The sequence below is a fragment of the Hippocampus bargibanti genome, linkage group LG05, assembly GCF_051943395.1.
Source record: "Hippocampus bargibanti isolate YZ-2025 linkage group LG05, ASM5194339v1, whole genome shotgun sequence".
In the NCBI taxonomy this organism is placed as follows: Eukaryota; Metazoa; Chordata; class Actinopteri; order Syngnathiformes; family Syngnathidae; genus Hippocampus; species Hippocampus bargibanti.
This window is the reverse complement of record NC_142738.1, coordinates 3941457-3957437: the sequence shown is the minus strand read 5'-3', so window position 1 is coordinate 3957437 and position 15981 is coordinate 3941457. Positions and strand designations below refer to the sequence as shown.

Below are 15981 nucleotides of genomic sequence, written 5' to 3'. Positions count from 1 at the left end.
GATCAAAACAAATATCCAAATTGAGGATTTCATCGCGTCATACAAAAAATAAATAAATAGATTAAATATTTCCCAAAAAAGTACATTCAGGCAGAAAAATGAATTATTTAGACCACTGGTGTCAAGGTTGAGGCCCGGGGGCCAAATCTGGCCCTTCACATCAATTTATTCGGCCCGCAAAAGCAAATCAAGCATGTCAATGTCCATGATGCTAGCTAAAGTCCAATCCAAAATTTCAAATTGTCGTATGTAAACCACAAAAACAGTCATTATTTTTTATTCTGATTTGAAAACTAGTTATTCCTCAATTTGTTATGTGCTCTGTCGATTTCCTTCACAGACAATTGTCGCATATTGATTGTTTATTTTTGTGTGTGAGAGACTACGAAGGACACTGCTAGTCTGTGTTATCCTGTCCATTATGGACAAGCAAGCAGCTCACGTTACATGGCAGTGACAGAGCTGCACGTTTCCATGGTAACAGAGTGGCCCTAATTCCACCGAGGGGTCTTCACTCAACAATCGGGTTTATGAAAGTGTCTGTATGTGTGTGTCCGTGTGATCATAAGTAAATGCGGTCTGGAGAGAGGTGAATATTTTTGAAGCCTTATGAAGGCAGAAACGTGTCGCATGTTTCTCTGATGGTTTCTGTTAGAACTTCCGAAGCTGAATAAGTGTTGGGTCAATGGCGCGCGAGATGGTGTAAAAAAGGGCAATTGGGACGCTCAAAATGTCACCCGGCTTTTTTTTTTCCACATCTGATATCTGCGTGGCTGTCGTTAGAACAGAAGATTTCAGGTGATGGAAATGTACGCACCTCTTCCAGCTGACAGGCTTTGATGACGGAGGTGTATCGGTATTCGTCGTAGGTGAGGCCAAACAGGATGTTGTCGCGGATGGTGCCCGGCATGATCCACGAGGTCTGCGAGGAGAAGGAGACGCGGCCGCTGTGCCGGATTTTACCCTCGGACGGCATGAGTTCTCCCAGGATCAACATGAGGAGCGAACTCTGTGGGAAGGGGCAGAGTGGTGCTACGAAGCGGCCATTTTGGGTCCTCTGAAGCGGCCATTTTGGAAAATGGGCCGCGGGTAGATTATTTTCCATATTGTGAGACAGAGGCTGACATTGGAGCTAATCCAAATAAATCGAAGACCCACATGGGGAAATACGGGTAACAATGCAACTCGGGCGTGAAGGCTAACCTTTCCGGAACCTGTTGATCCAGCCACCGCCAACATTTTGCCCTTCTCCAGGTATAGGCTGATGTTCTTCAGAACCGGCGTCACATAGAGGTTGGTGAAGAAGAGGCCGCCGTTGGCATGGCCGCTCGCTTTGCTCTCCTGCTTGATCTTCTCGAACAGCTCCACGATCCCCTACAGTCAAAAAAAAAATACGATTTAGCTCGGGCAGCGTGGTGTAATAGTGGTTTGCGCGTCCGCTTCGTAGGTTTGAGGATCTGGATTCGAAGATGGTCTTACTGTGTGAATTATGGGTGTGCACAATGCGGTTATGTATTTATGTATTTTTGTATCTATTATGTATTTATGTATTATGTATTATGTATTATGTATTATGTATTATGTATTATGTACTATGTACTATGTACTATGTATTATGCATTATGTATTTATGTATTTATTTATCCATCCATTTATTTATTTTATCTATTTATTTCTATTTTTTTATGTATTTTAATTTATCAGTATTTTTACATATTAGTTTATACCTTTTATAATTTAATTTAGCTTCTATATTATTAATTTTAAAAAGATTACTTGAGAAATGTGTCTATGTTTTGATGATTTTTGTAAGGTGATTTTGATTTGTGTTTGTATTCCATAAGGGATTTTGGAGGAAGGTGTTTTTATTATTTTCAGGGAGTCTTGATTTTTGTTTATTATTATTATTATGATTATTATGATGCTAATTATTATTATTAACTTTTTTAACCCTTTCATGCAGCTCATTACATGACAACATGATAAATTGTTCCTGAAAGGATTCAGGGAGTCATTTGGAATGATTCCCAGGCATTAATGGGTCGATCAGAGAGATTTTTGTGTATTCTTTTCAGAAATGGATGACGAAGGCTCACCTCATCCCAAGAAGCAGAGACATTGATGAGCTCCAGTTCAGTAGTGGTCAGATTGTACTCCAGAACACGGTACTCCTCCTTCATCAAGAAATCCTAAATCAGGCAGAAAAAAAAGAAAAAATGAGTACACCTTTTTTTCATAATACCGTATTTTCCGGTGTATAAAGCGCCCCCAAAAGCCTTTATTTTCTTCAAAAGTTGACCCTGCGCCTTATACGCCTGTGCGCCTTATACTGTAGATGAAAAAAGTTTGAAAATACACCATTCATTTGGGGTGCGCCTTACACAATGGAAAATACGGTACCTTTTAAACAAGAGATCAATTCAATGTGGATAAAAGCGAAGGTTAACCCACCTCGATCTTGTTGACCAGTGCCAGCGTGTCGTACCACATCTGGATGGAGCCCGGAAGCTGGCGAGTGAGCGTCATGCGCAGCACCATGCAGTAGGACGCCGTGGTGAAGATGCGGCGCAAGATGATACCTTTGCCCAGAGCATGCGGCACGATGGCCGACACGATCACCAGGATGGCAGAGAAGAAGTAGGCGGCGCTGTAGAAGTAGCGCAGCGAGCCTATCTTTCTCGTCAGTGTCACCTCATCCCTGAAGGGAAAGACGACGAGTGAGAGTTTGCCAATTCATATCGGCTAGATGCTAAAAAGTCACATTTTACGCGATGCTAATTACTGGGTGCGCCATTATGGCATCTTGTGGCGATGTTTTAGGACACTTGATCCACGCAAGAGGAAATTGTTGGAGACACTTTTGTAATCATGAGTATGCTCTGCGAAAATTACATACAATGTTATTTTATAGTGTGGAATGATCTGGTTAACTCATTCACTGAAAAAACATGTCCGCTCCAGTGCCAGGGTTTTTGTCATTGTCACTTGAATTCCAGGACCCACTGAAGATTGGGTTTTAGGACTGTATAAACATTCAATACAGTGTTGGAAACCTGAGAATCTCTTCTTTCATCAGAAAAGAAAGAGTTCATTCCTAAATTAGATGAATCTGGAGTTATATGAGCTTGAAATGAGGGCAGCTGTCCAAAATACAATGCAATACATAAACATTGGTTTATATGCCGCTTTAACAACAGCTGAAGCTGTAACAAAGCGCTAACATGGAAAAAAGGGAAAATGCTGCCCGGCTTGTGAAAATGAAAAAAAACATTGCCAGAGGCCATGGCCAGCGCTTTATCGGAACCCAAGCATGAATAAACAAAACCCGAACAAAGGCGCTCTACGGCATATTTTCAATCCCCAAATAAATTTGTGAATGGCGGCGAATGAGTTGTTTTGTCACAAAAAAAGATTCCATTCTATATTTTTTTACAGTAAAAATAAAGATAATAGAATAAAATGTGCTTGCTCTCATTTCCGATTCTGTGACATAATGCCAACAATTGTGTCATAAACCAACTCGTCGTACTAGTTGTCATTATCGTCAATGGATTAAGACGACTGATGAACACTGGAGGTGATTCCACATTTTGATAGAACGTGCTTTTAAATGGAGTCCTTATTTTTACATTGCAAGATCACCACATGATTGGAACGTGCCAATTAAAATTGATCATTTTTTACAACGTTTTCTTTAGCATTTTTTACTGCTTATTTTTTTCATGCGTTTTTTTATTTGACATAAAAGGAAATAATATACAAAAAGTGTTTTTAGTATCGACATTATTTTATATTATAAAAAATATATGACGATGTTTACTTTGTAGATGACATAGGGCACATACAAAAAAAAAAAAAACTGCGGACATTCGTGCAGCAATGCTGCCAGAAGTGCGACGGAGTCGTTGTGAACCAACCAAATCGTAGTTTGCTTTTTTTCCCTTACTGTCGGATATTCTTGATGATGGTCTCCATCACCTCCTCCCAGCCGTACGCCTTGACGGAGTGAATGTTCTCCACAATCTCCGAAGTGAGCGCCAGACGACGGTTGGTCATCCCCGCTCGCTTTACCCTTTGAAACAAATCAAGCACACTCGATTATCCGATTGAAATCTAACAACAGGATATGTTAGATTTTTTGTGTGTCAGTCAGTGGACTAAACATGCCGTTAAAATCAAGTGTAATGCATAAAAACAGCTCAATAAAAAATAAATAAACAATGGATTTCCATTTCAGTGCAAAGAAAAGAGAGATGGACAAGATAGGACGTCCTAAGTGGACATCCTATCCCCAGCGGGGGCCCATAAAAACGGAGCCCAAAGGAATACAGAAAAAAACAAAACAGGAATTAAAAGATGACTAATACGATGCGATCTGCTGTGTTTTTTTTTTTTTTTGGGCGCACCGGTGAGGTCCCATCTTCTGCGCGAGGCAAGCCTGGACGATGCCGAGCAGCGTGAGAGCGGCCAGAGCGCAGAAGCCGTTCACCTCGATCAGTTCCCAGATCAAACCCACGCACAGGATGCACTGCAGGGGGGTGATCCACACAAAGTGCGCCAGGCCCAGGCTCTACAAACACACAAAGGAGGAATTTTACTCACTTCCCCCGAAGCGATTCGGCGAGCTTCATGAATATGAAAAAGAAAAATCTAGAAATCAATGAAAAACTTTCTGAAAAACAAATACATGCATATTTGGTGTTTTTATAATAATAATAATACATTACATTTTAAGCACCTTTCAAAGCTCTCAAGGACACTTTTGAGTCACAGACAAGCATAAGCACTATAATAAATAAAATGCAATCACAAATAGAATGCAATAAATTAAATACAATTATAAATAGAAACAGGTGAGAGCAGGACCTACCGAATATTGAATTTTAGGACCGCATAAACATTCAATGCAGTGTAAGAAACCTTAGACTCTCTGATTTCATCAGAGAAAAATTGTTTATTAATTCCTAAATTATATGGGTCTGGAGTTATTTGATCTTGAAATGGGGGCGGCTGTACGAAACACAATACAATCCATTCATATTTATTTACAGTATGTGGCGCTTTCACAAACAAAAGGCAAATGCTGCCCCCTTGTGGGAGGGAAAAACATTGCCAGAGGCCTGACCAGCGCTTTATCTGCACCCACCCGCAATAAAAAAAAAAAAAAAAAAAACTCAAACAAATTCTGGAATGGTAGTGAATGAGTTAACAGTATCACTATCAGTCCCTGTGTCACTTTCAATAATGGTACACTCGAAGTGTGTAGGAGTCCAAAAAGCAAATATACAAAGAAACAAATGAACTTTCCTTGAAGTCCCATGATTGGTGTGAAAAAATATAAATAGCCCTGATCCTTCCCAAATGACCATGACAGAGTCTGCAAACCCCCACCACACACAAACACTCGCACATACACTTACACAAAATCCACAATCACAAAAGCCACATCGTAGGCAGGTGCTAATTGTATGTCGGCGAGTATCAGAGTGCTTCCACATTCAACGTGCGGCCGAGAATATCTCTGCGTTCATCGACGGATGTCGGCTTGGGACATCTTTGACGCACAATCGCTGGTCCATCGCGTTGGTTGATAATCTGTCGCGCGTTGATGGATGTGTGCCAAAAGTCAACCCATCTGACCCTTCCAACTGTGGCTAAGCCCCGCAAACTTTTGGAACTACCTCAAAACTGGTTAGTCACGCCCACAATAAATAAACAAACAAATAAATAAACAAATAAATCAATGGATAAATAAATAAATAAATAAATAAATAAATAAATAAATAAATAAATAAATACTCACACAAGCAAGAAGATTAAAATAAATAAACAGATAAATAATAAGATTAAAATAAACAGATAAATAATCAGATTAAAATAAATAAAATGATATATAGTCAGATTAAAATAAACAAATAAATAAATAGATGAATACATTAATAAATAACAAAATAAATAAATAACAGAATAAAAAAAAACACATAAATAAACAAAGAAACATATAAATAAAGACACAAACAAACAAATAAATAAATACATTAATACCTAAATAAACAAACAAACAAACAAATAAATAAATAAATTTGTAAACACCCTTTCAAAACTCTCAAGGTCACTTTACAGTCAGTTTTTCTGTGGGCGACCAGCGGCAGCCACACGCGCCGGCGTTCACTCAACCCGGAATTACACACTCAAATAGATAGAAAGCTAGCTATCTAGCTAATAAATAGCTCATGGATAGCCAGCTACTCAGCTAGATAGCTAGATAGCTAATAGCCAGCCAGATAGCTAATAGATCGCTAATAGATCGCTAACAGATAGTAAATAGATAGCTAGCAGGTAGGCAGCTCGATAGCCAGCTAGATAGCTTGCTAGATAGCGAGTTAGATAGCCAGATAGCCAGCTAGATATCCAGCAAGATGGATAGAGGGCTTTTGGGATATGTAGCATGACATTATGTAAGTCAGTAAGTGTGTATTGATATTTTGTGTCTTCACAGCGGCATATGCTCACCTCGTCCAACTTGTTCAGGTGGGCCGACATCAGACTCACCAGCTGACTTGTGCTAATTTTATCCAAGACCCGACTAGACAGCTTCAGTGTCTGCGTAAAATAAAAATGTGACAAAAAGCTTCAATTTAGGAGACGCCTCCAACCAAGCAGGCCATCCTCACCTTCTTATAAATGAGGCTGAAGAGGGCGATGCGAATCTGCATGCCCAGGTGATGCAGGCCAAAGATGGCCGGCTGCAGAAGCAGGAAGCGTGCAGTGAAGAGCAGGCAGAGGCCAAATGCCAGGAAATAACCCTGGCTGCGTTCCGGCGCGTGGAAGGGGTCGAACGATGCGATGATGCGGCCCAGAAGCTGAGGCTGGACTGTCTTCGAGGCTTCCTATGAGCAGGGCATAATAAACAAAGAAATCAATAAAACACAAATAAATACTGCATAAATAAACAATAAATAAATGAACAATAAACAATACATAAAATAACGATACACAAATAACAATAAATAAACCAAACACAAATACATAATACATAAACAAACGATACATAAATAAATGAACACTAAATTAACAATAAATAAATAATACACAAATAAAGAAACATAAACAAACAATAAACAAATAAACAATAAATACATAATAAATATATAATAAATAATTACCTGAATACATCAATTGATCAATTAACCACAAATAAATAATACATAAATAATACATAAATGAATAAACACTAAATAAATAAACAATAAACCAATAAAGGATACACAAATAAGCAATAAATCAACAAATAAATAGAACACAAATAAATAATTCATAAACAAACAATACATAAATAAACACGAAATTAACAATAACTAAATAATGTATAAAGAAAGAAAGAAAAAATAAACAAACAATTAATAAATGAACAAATAAATAAAACACAAATAAATAATACATAAACAAACAATACATAAATAAACAAACACTTAATTAACAATATATAAATAAATAATACACAAATAACGTTCGAATAAACAAAAAATAACAATTAAACAATAAACAATAAAAAAAGAATAAACCAATAAAGGATACACAAATAAACAATAAATAAACAAATACATAAAACACAAATAAATAATACATAAACAAACAATACACAAATAAATAAGCACTAAATTAACAATAAATACATGAACAAATAAATAAAACATACCCGAACAATAAATAAATGAACAAATAAATAAAACATAAACACACAGTACGTAAATGAATAAACACTTAATTAACAATATATAAATAAATAATAGAGAAATAAATAACGTACAAATAAGCAAACAATAAACACAAACAATAAAAAAAAAAAAAAACAAAGAAACAATACACAAATAAATGATACATAAACAAACAATACACCAATAAATAAACACTAAATTAACAATAAATAAATAAATCCTATACAAATAAAGAAAAATGAACAAACAATAAACAAATAAACAATAAATAAATGAACAATAAATACAGAAATAAATACATTTTTAAAAAGGAAATGTTTATTGTTCGTGTATGTTTTATTTATTTGTTCATGTATTTATTGTTAATTTAGTGCTTATTTATTTGTGTATTGTTTGTTTATGTATTACTTATTTGTTTATTTATTGTTTATTTGTGTATCCTTTATTTGTTTATTCTTTTTTTATTGTTTGTTTATTTGAACGTCAGAGGGAAATAAATGGATTGAAATGCCGTTCGTCAACCAATAGTGTCATTATCATTGGCCTCAACAGTCTAAATCTCAGAATAGGCGTAGTTCCGTCAGGATAAAAAGAAAGAAAGTCAGCCTATAAAATTTGAGCACCTAGTGTAGTTTGAGCGAAGAATGTCACAGCCACCTGTGAGCGATTTCCATTTTTTTTTTTTAACTACAATGTGTCTCTCCAAGGTACATGTGGTCTGATAACTGATTTAAAAAGGCAACTTGTGGGTGAGAATCCCAAAGTGCCTGTGACATTCTTTCTGGTCAAATACAAATAGGGCAAAAGATTTAAAAGTGTTTTGAGGGGGCCACTCTGCTATCCTCAACTCCTACCCCATTTCTACTGCAAGGCGAATGCTGAATTCGGTTACCATGACGACCGGCGATGAGCTAAAGGTTCGCATCGAGATGGGAAGTTACAACAAGCCCTCGGGGGTGTCAATGTCTCCTTTTATTTCTTTCGCTGACACGGTAAATTAAAGGTTGGTCAATTTGTGTAGCAGACCGGTGCATATGGCACATGCAGTCCACAGTAGAGCCTAAGGCAAATACTGCCGCAAACCACATCTTGACCCCCGGGGCACAACATTCACGTCAATTAACTCATTCACTGCCAGACGTGTAAAGATGTGTCCACTCCAAGTGGCAGGGTTTTTGTCATTGTCACTCAAATTCCAGGACCCACAGAATATTGAGTTTTAGGACTACATCAATATTCAATGCAGCCTAAGAAACCCGAGACTCTCTTCTTTCACCAGAAAAAAAGATTTAATTCCTAAATTATATGGGTCTGGAGTTATATGAGGCCGGCTGTCCAAAATACAATGCGATACTATATTGATTTATAATAATAATAATAATAATAATAATAATAATAATAATAATAATAATAATAATAATAATAATAATAATAATAATAATAATAATTCATTTATAAGTGCCTTTCAAAACTCTCAAGGTCACTTTACAGTCACAGGCTAAGTTTTTCTGTGGGTGAGCAGCGGCGGCCACATTCGTTCACTCAACCCGCCAGCGTTCACTCAACCCGGAAGTACGGAAGTAAATCAAATGAATAAATAGCTAATAGATAGCCAGATAGTGCTTTAACAACAACTGAAACTGAGACAAAGCGCTAACATGGAAAAAGGGGAAATTCTTCCCCTTAGTGGAAGGGAAAAACATTGCCAGAGGCCATGGCCACCGCTTTATCGGCACCCAAACCAGAAAAAACAAAACTTGAACAAATTCGGGAACGGCGCTCGACGTCATATTTTAAATTCGCGAATGGCCGTGAATGAATTAATCAACTACGTTTAACATTTAACGGCCCTCCAGAAACATCAGAATTTGGTAAACAAATAGATTACACTGAGACCTCAACTTACAAACACCTTAACTTACAAACTTTTCGTCATACAAACGTCAAATTTATGAAAATTAAACCTTATAATAAGCACTATTTTCATAATACACACCCACCACGGCTGGCGGAGTGATCTTCGGCGGAAGCACACGACCGAACAGCACCAGAGGTTAAGTTACCAACAGTCCTTATGGAAGGTGACTCTCCTTCCATAAGCCATCAACGACCATCAAAAAGGTACATAAAACTTTTTTTGACAGCACAGTTTATTTCTTTAATTACAGTCCTCATGTAATGCGCCTCTCTTTCCAAACAGCAATTCCTTTTGACCTTCGACCTCCAACGCCATTCCATCAAGCCATAAATGACCATCACAAATGTAAATAAAGTGACTTTATGATACAATGCAGTTTATTTCTTTCATTACAATACAATAGCATATTTGTTATACATAGAATAAGGTATGTTGGGTGTAGTTTTAAGGCTTATTTAGTTGAAAAGTATATTTTAAAACCCGGGAACAGATTATTCCCATTTTAATGGTGTCCTATGGGAAAATCTTTTTTGAGATACACACTTCGCCTTACACACTCTGTCTGGGAACCAATTAAGTTCGTAAGTTGAGGTCTCACTGTATTTTCGGCAGTGTACGTTTACGTACGCACGGATACAGAAAAGACAAGAAGGCTCACCCCGAGGTAGAGGAGGACCCCGAAAAAGGCAAAGGGGCAGAAGAAGCATCGTGCCAATGCTCGCATCAGACTGGGCTTTTTCTTGGCCGAGACCACCTCTCTGTCCCATTCTCTACAGGGGGGGCAAAACGACAACAACAACAAAACATATACGATGAAACATTATTATCAAGACCCCAATTGATAATTAATTATAGAACACGATTCAATCAGATAGGGAACCTTGTCCTAATATTTTTGTGCATCACAAAATGGCAGACAAACAACCCATGAAACTTTTTTACAACGTAACATAAATCCCCACCTTCATTAGCGCTAGCTGTGTTATCCTTGTTACATCACGCTCGAATTAGCTTCCCACAAGTAGACAGACCCCCCCCCCCCCCCCCCAAAAAAAAAAGTCCAAGAAGCATCTTTGTTCCGCAGACCTCATTTCGCATGACATGCTGAGTGACGCCATGAAAAGACGACTGGTGGGACAACAAGAGCGATTAAAAAGGAGAAGCACAAAAGCGTTTGGATGGATTTATACTGCCAGGAAGAAGAACGACTGCGGCGGAACGTCACAAAAGTGCAACAATGAGGAGCGAGAGGTCAGGGAGAAGCTCAAGGATAAACTTGGCACATAAAAGTCTTCCAACAATACCACAAAATTGTATATTTAGCTCAAATAGCATATGGTTTTCATATGCGGTTTACGTCCTAAATGTTAGCTTAGCTAACCCGAGAATGCTATCTTTTGTCTTAAAATGATCTACTTGGCCAGAAAAGTGGTAGTGTCAACCACGTGTCTATTATTCCGCCACACAAACACAATATTTGCTTTCCCCAAAAAAACTAAACAAAAAAAACTATATCAGGCTGGGGAAACGCTAGATGTACAGTGATACCTCGGTTTACAAACCCCTTGGCTTACAAACTTTTCGGTTTACGAACGTTACGTTTATGAAAATTTTACCTTGGCATACGAACTTTTTCCGTACACGGAGCTGCCTCAATGAGTGTTCTCACAACAAAATGCCAGCCGACTGTTTTTGTCCTCTATTCCCGACCCCCAGTCTTCTGTTAAAACGACGTGATTGGTCAAGAACGCAGCAGTGAGGTGGGGGGGGGGGGGGGGTTAAACATTAAAGAGACAGGCAACGACAGTGAGAGCGTTTCAACTTTGATCGTTCAAAGATAGTCACTCGGATATCGTCAAGAGGCAACTCCATCATTGCTGCTTCATGTCATCACAAAGAGGGTACAGCAAGTCCTGAAGAATGAATGTCTCTCTGTGTCTTTGTTTTGTCATAGTGTCTCTATGCTGTCATATTATTTGTTATTTAGTTGTTTTTTTTTTTGTTATTTTGACTTCAAGACGGCGCCGCGAGAGTGGCTGCCTTTCCAGCAGCTCATGTATTTTGTTTTTCTACTTTCATTCCTTTCATCACTTTGCTGCTGTGAAATGTAAATTTCTCCACTGTGAGACTAATAAAGGCATATCCAATCCAATCCAATCCAATCAATGACCATCACAAAGGTAAATAAAATGATTTTTTTGATACAGTACAGTTTATTTCTTTAATTATAATACCATAGCACATTTATTATACATGAAATAAGGTATATTTTGTGTAGTTTTAAGGCTTAGAAAATAGAAAATTATGTTTTATGGGGACCTGGGAATGGATTATTCTCATTTTAATGGTTTCCTATGGGAAATTAATTTTTGGGACACACATTTTTCGCCTTACACACTCTGTCTGGGAACCAATTAAGTTTGTAAGCCAAGGTATCACTGTATACATTCAATCCATATTTGTACCATAGTACCTATTCCGATTATTGTTGCCAACTTATCACACTTTGTTATTATCGAATAAAGCACCTGTCGTGCAAACGAAAAGACTGTTCATTAAAAAAAAGTATACACACGCACACATTCTTACACATTTACTGTTTTCAGCGCTCCAAGCTAACTGTACCTTGCCTCCATTTTTCATTTCCTGTCCGACGTACGATTTGCCTTGCAGCTCTTTCATCAAATATTTTTTTTCTCGACCTGAACCAGTAATGTGCAGCTTTTAATAGAAGATAAAGTTCACGTTCCCAGAAGTCTTTTTTTACTGCGTTCCTGAGTCAAAATAATGAAGCCAATCACTCAGCGGTTGTACTTTTTTTTTTTTTAAAGGTCGACTCTTTAGCACTTGTTGGCACGAGGCCACTTGATGCGTCAGGGAGTCAAGGACACACTGTGGTCCTTTTATCCAACCGCCCATCGCAGCGATGTTAAAATTCACTGCAAATGCTTTTTGATTCAGTCATGATTTGACCTTGAGAAGTCGACCTGGGAGTTTATGTTTCATTTCCAGGTTTCACTAATAATTGACCTTTTTATTGGAATATTATCATACTCATTGAAAGTGCCTGGTTGAATTTTCAAAATGTCGTCTTGAGACAGCTATCAGTTAGATCCTTGAAAACGACGCTGAACATTATCCGCTTGAGTTTTAGATGATTTGAACGCAAAGTACAATGTACGGTGATACCTCGGTTTACAAACTTAATTTGTTCCCAGAAAGTGTGTAAGGCGAAAAGTTACGAAATCATTAAAAATTAGAATAATTCGTTACCAGGCCCCCATCAAACATAAATTTCTACAAAAGAAGCCTTAAAATTACACAAAAGATACCTTATTTTATGTATAATGAATGTGCTATTGGATTGTAATTCAAGAAATAAACTGTACTGGATAATAAAGTCGTTTTATTTACCTTTAAGATGGTTGTTGATGTAGTTGATGATATCCGAGTGAAGTTGCCGTGCTTTCTCGGCGATAATACCCTCACTCACACTGTCCCCTACTAGCTGCTTTTCATTAATCCAAATCAACAGAAGTTTTTCAACCTCTTCTATTGCCTGAGACCGTTACTTAGACAACACAGAAACACCCTTAGCCACACGTAGCAATGGTCGATTTAGCGCACCGGTACTGGGACGCTAAGTCACACAAACGAACAACTCGTTAGTGTTTTTCGATGATCTCCTTCTTCTGCTCGACCGTAATTTTCTTTTGTGTCCTCTTTGGCTTAACACTAGCCTGTGGTGGGGTCTTTTTTTTTTTTAGCAAAAGTACTCCACTCGATAACAAACCACCACCGCACTCGAAGAAAGTGGTGACGAAAACCAGCCATCGTGGTGCTGTTCGATCATGTGGTGTGGTGTTCATCCGCCGAAAACTAGTGCGCCAGCCACCGTGGCGCTGTGCGGTGTGGTTTGGTGCATCCGCTGAAAACTAGTTCGTATGCCAAGATTATATATTCTCGAATTTAATGTTCGGAAGCCGAAAGGTTTGTGAGCTAAAGCGTTCGTCAGCCGAGGTATCACTGTACATTAAAAAAATGACAAAAAAAGAGGGTGTTTGTTTGGCACACACAGCTTCAGCTTACATCAGGGCACATTCAAATGCCAACCCGTATTTTTTGAAGTGACTACCAAGGGAAGCATGGCAAGACGGGGAAAAGGACGCAATGTGGGAACAAAAGTAAAAACTCAAAAAGATAATTTGGGGTTAAAATTCAATACACTACATACATATTAATTTATATAGCGCTTTAACAACAGCTGAAGCTGTAACAAAGCACTTAGCATGGACAGCTATCCTATATAAACATGAAATAAAGCAGTCACAAAGATAGGTGGGTGATTAAAAAAAATAATTTGTTTTGGGGCTAAATGAAGGCCGCAAATATGGATGCCAATAGACAAATAGGCCGTGAGAGTGTCATTATACCTTTCCAGGCGCTCTGAGAGGTTCCCAGCGAGATCGTATGAAGGTGCTTTATAAACGTCAGTGAGGTCCAACTTCTTCTTGAAGCCCTTCCTGAGCAGCGGAGACGTCCACCTGATTTGGAAAAAAAAATATATATATTTTTTAAAAGCCACCTCTGGAATTGTCACAATCTAAAAAATATATATACAACAACGCTCAAAAGTCAAAGGACCTACGAGTACGCCAGAGAGGAATCGAGGAGGCATCCTGATGAGATGCCTCAGCCACCTCAATTGACTTGTCCCAAATCAGAGGAGCAACAGACTTGACTCAGATGAGTGGTTTTAACACATAATGGGTCAAATTGACCCAAGAAATAAACACATTATTGGTGTAAAAAATTACGTGTATGGAATTTATTGTGTTAGCGATACTGCTTAAGTGTAATTTTTTATAAATGCGCAGGTGTATTTTTTTTGTTGTTGTTAGCATTAGCTTTTTTGTTGGTCAGTTGAGATGTGTGGGGAAAATGTTTTGAAAGCATAAAAGTTAAACCACTGCTATAATTTTTTATTTTAACATTCTTTTTACATTCAAGGTAATGATGGGGGGCGAAACTAGTTAGTTTGTACAGAACTGACAGTAAACATTTATTTTCACTTTCGAAGGCTACTTAGCTGTAATTACATTTCAAACTCTGCCATGTTTAACTTTTACCTCATATCAACAAGGCGTTGGACCAGGAATTCGATACTATTAAAAGAACGTAACTATTTGTAGTTTTACTCGAGTATAGTGAGTATCGCGAGTTCGAGTCAACGCACACGCACGCGAATCGTGGAACGTACCAAAAGAAGAACCTGGAGAGGAAATTGGCATCTTCCACGGGTGACTTCTGCATCCTCAGCTGCGTCGTGTGCACCTGAGTGCGATCCCAACGCGCCCCTGACTTTCATTTGTGGACCCCCACTTTTCGGCGTCCGCCACGCGCACGCGCAGACCAAAGAATTGACCCAGTTATCTTCGTCCCGAACCCCGAAAACCAGTTTTCAGCGTCCAGGACCACTCAGAAAAAGTCTCGCGGCTCGGCGTGACGACCCACCGCAAAGAGGCCGGTGAGAGTGCAGCCTCCGCGGCGTGACCGATTGACAGTCTGAAGGCTTGTGAACGCGCGTGTGAGCTCAGGTCATCTTTTATGTGCGCGCGCGATTCGCACACCCCCGCGTCATCTGCAAGAGCCAACCACAGACAACACACACAAACGCATGAGCATATATTTTTTTTAATTATGCAAATTCATTCATTCATTTTTGCCAGCAAATTGAAGGGAACACAAATAGACGCCCATCCGCGCTCACACTCACACCTAGAGATAGTTGAAGCATTAAATCACCCCTGCAATGGTTGTTTTTGGAATTTCAGAAGAAATCGGAACACCCGGAAAAAACCCACACAGGCCCAGGGAGAGAACATGTAAAATTCACTGTGTTCCCATATCCATTTCACTATACCCCGCGCCTCCCATTATTTTAGAAAGTTTTACGATGTGTAATACTCTTTGGGAACTTTAAACAGTCAGTTTCATTTCACGAACAGTTTCAGGTGAGGGAGGAGAAATAACATTCCACAGGGGAACACAGATAAAGTGGGGACGGTGCGGTGAAGTGGTCTTATCAGTGCTTTGGGTGTATACAAGTTGTTGTGGTTCAATTCTTTTGCAATTACATTGAGAAAAAAAAACACGCATCTCTGTCTATTTTTGCACGGATTTGTGGCCGCTGAACATTCAAATTATCAATGTCTACAAACAGCTACGGTAGTTGGAAAAATTTTGGTTCGAGCAGCATACAGTCGGCGGGGGTTGTCACTTGAAATTCGTAATGGAGGAAACAATGACGTCTGCTGGACAATTTATGCTGACACAGGATTGTAC

General features: G+C 38.6%; 1 protein-coding gene across 1 annotated transcript in view; it reads right to left on the bottom strand.

Moving 5' to 3' along the window:
- The window catches only part of cftr (CF transmembrane conductance regulator), a 31776-nt gene extending 16559 nt beyond the window's left edge, over window positions 1–15217 (bottom strand). Inside the window, exons 1-11 of the mRNA XM_088995854.1 lie at window positions 14897–15217; window positions 14070–14180; window positions 10295–10406; window positions 6675–6890; window positions 6514–6603; window positions 4407–4570; window positions 3947–4072; window positions 2452–2698; window positions 2097–2189; window positions 1204–1374; window positions 818–1009 (exon numbers count right to left, since the gene is read on the bottom strand). Coding sequence (XP_088851980.1) covers window positions 818–1009; window positions 1204–1374; window positions 2097–2189; window positions 2452–2698; window positions 3947–4072; window positions 4407–4570; window positions 6514–6603; window positions 6675–6890; window positions 10295–10406; window positions 14070–14180; window positions 14897–14949 — 1575 coding nt within the window. The 5' untranslated portion in view covers window positions 14950–15217. The remainder of the gene's footprint in view (window positions 1–817; window positions 1010–1203; window positions 1375–2096; window positions 2190–2451; window positions 2699–3946; window positions 4073–4406; window positions 4571–6513; window positions 6604–6674; window positions 6891–10294; window positions 10407–14069; window positions 14181–14896) is intronic.
- Between the last annotated feature and the right edge of the window lie 764 nt (window positions 15218–15981).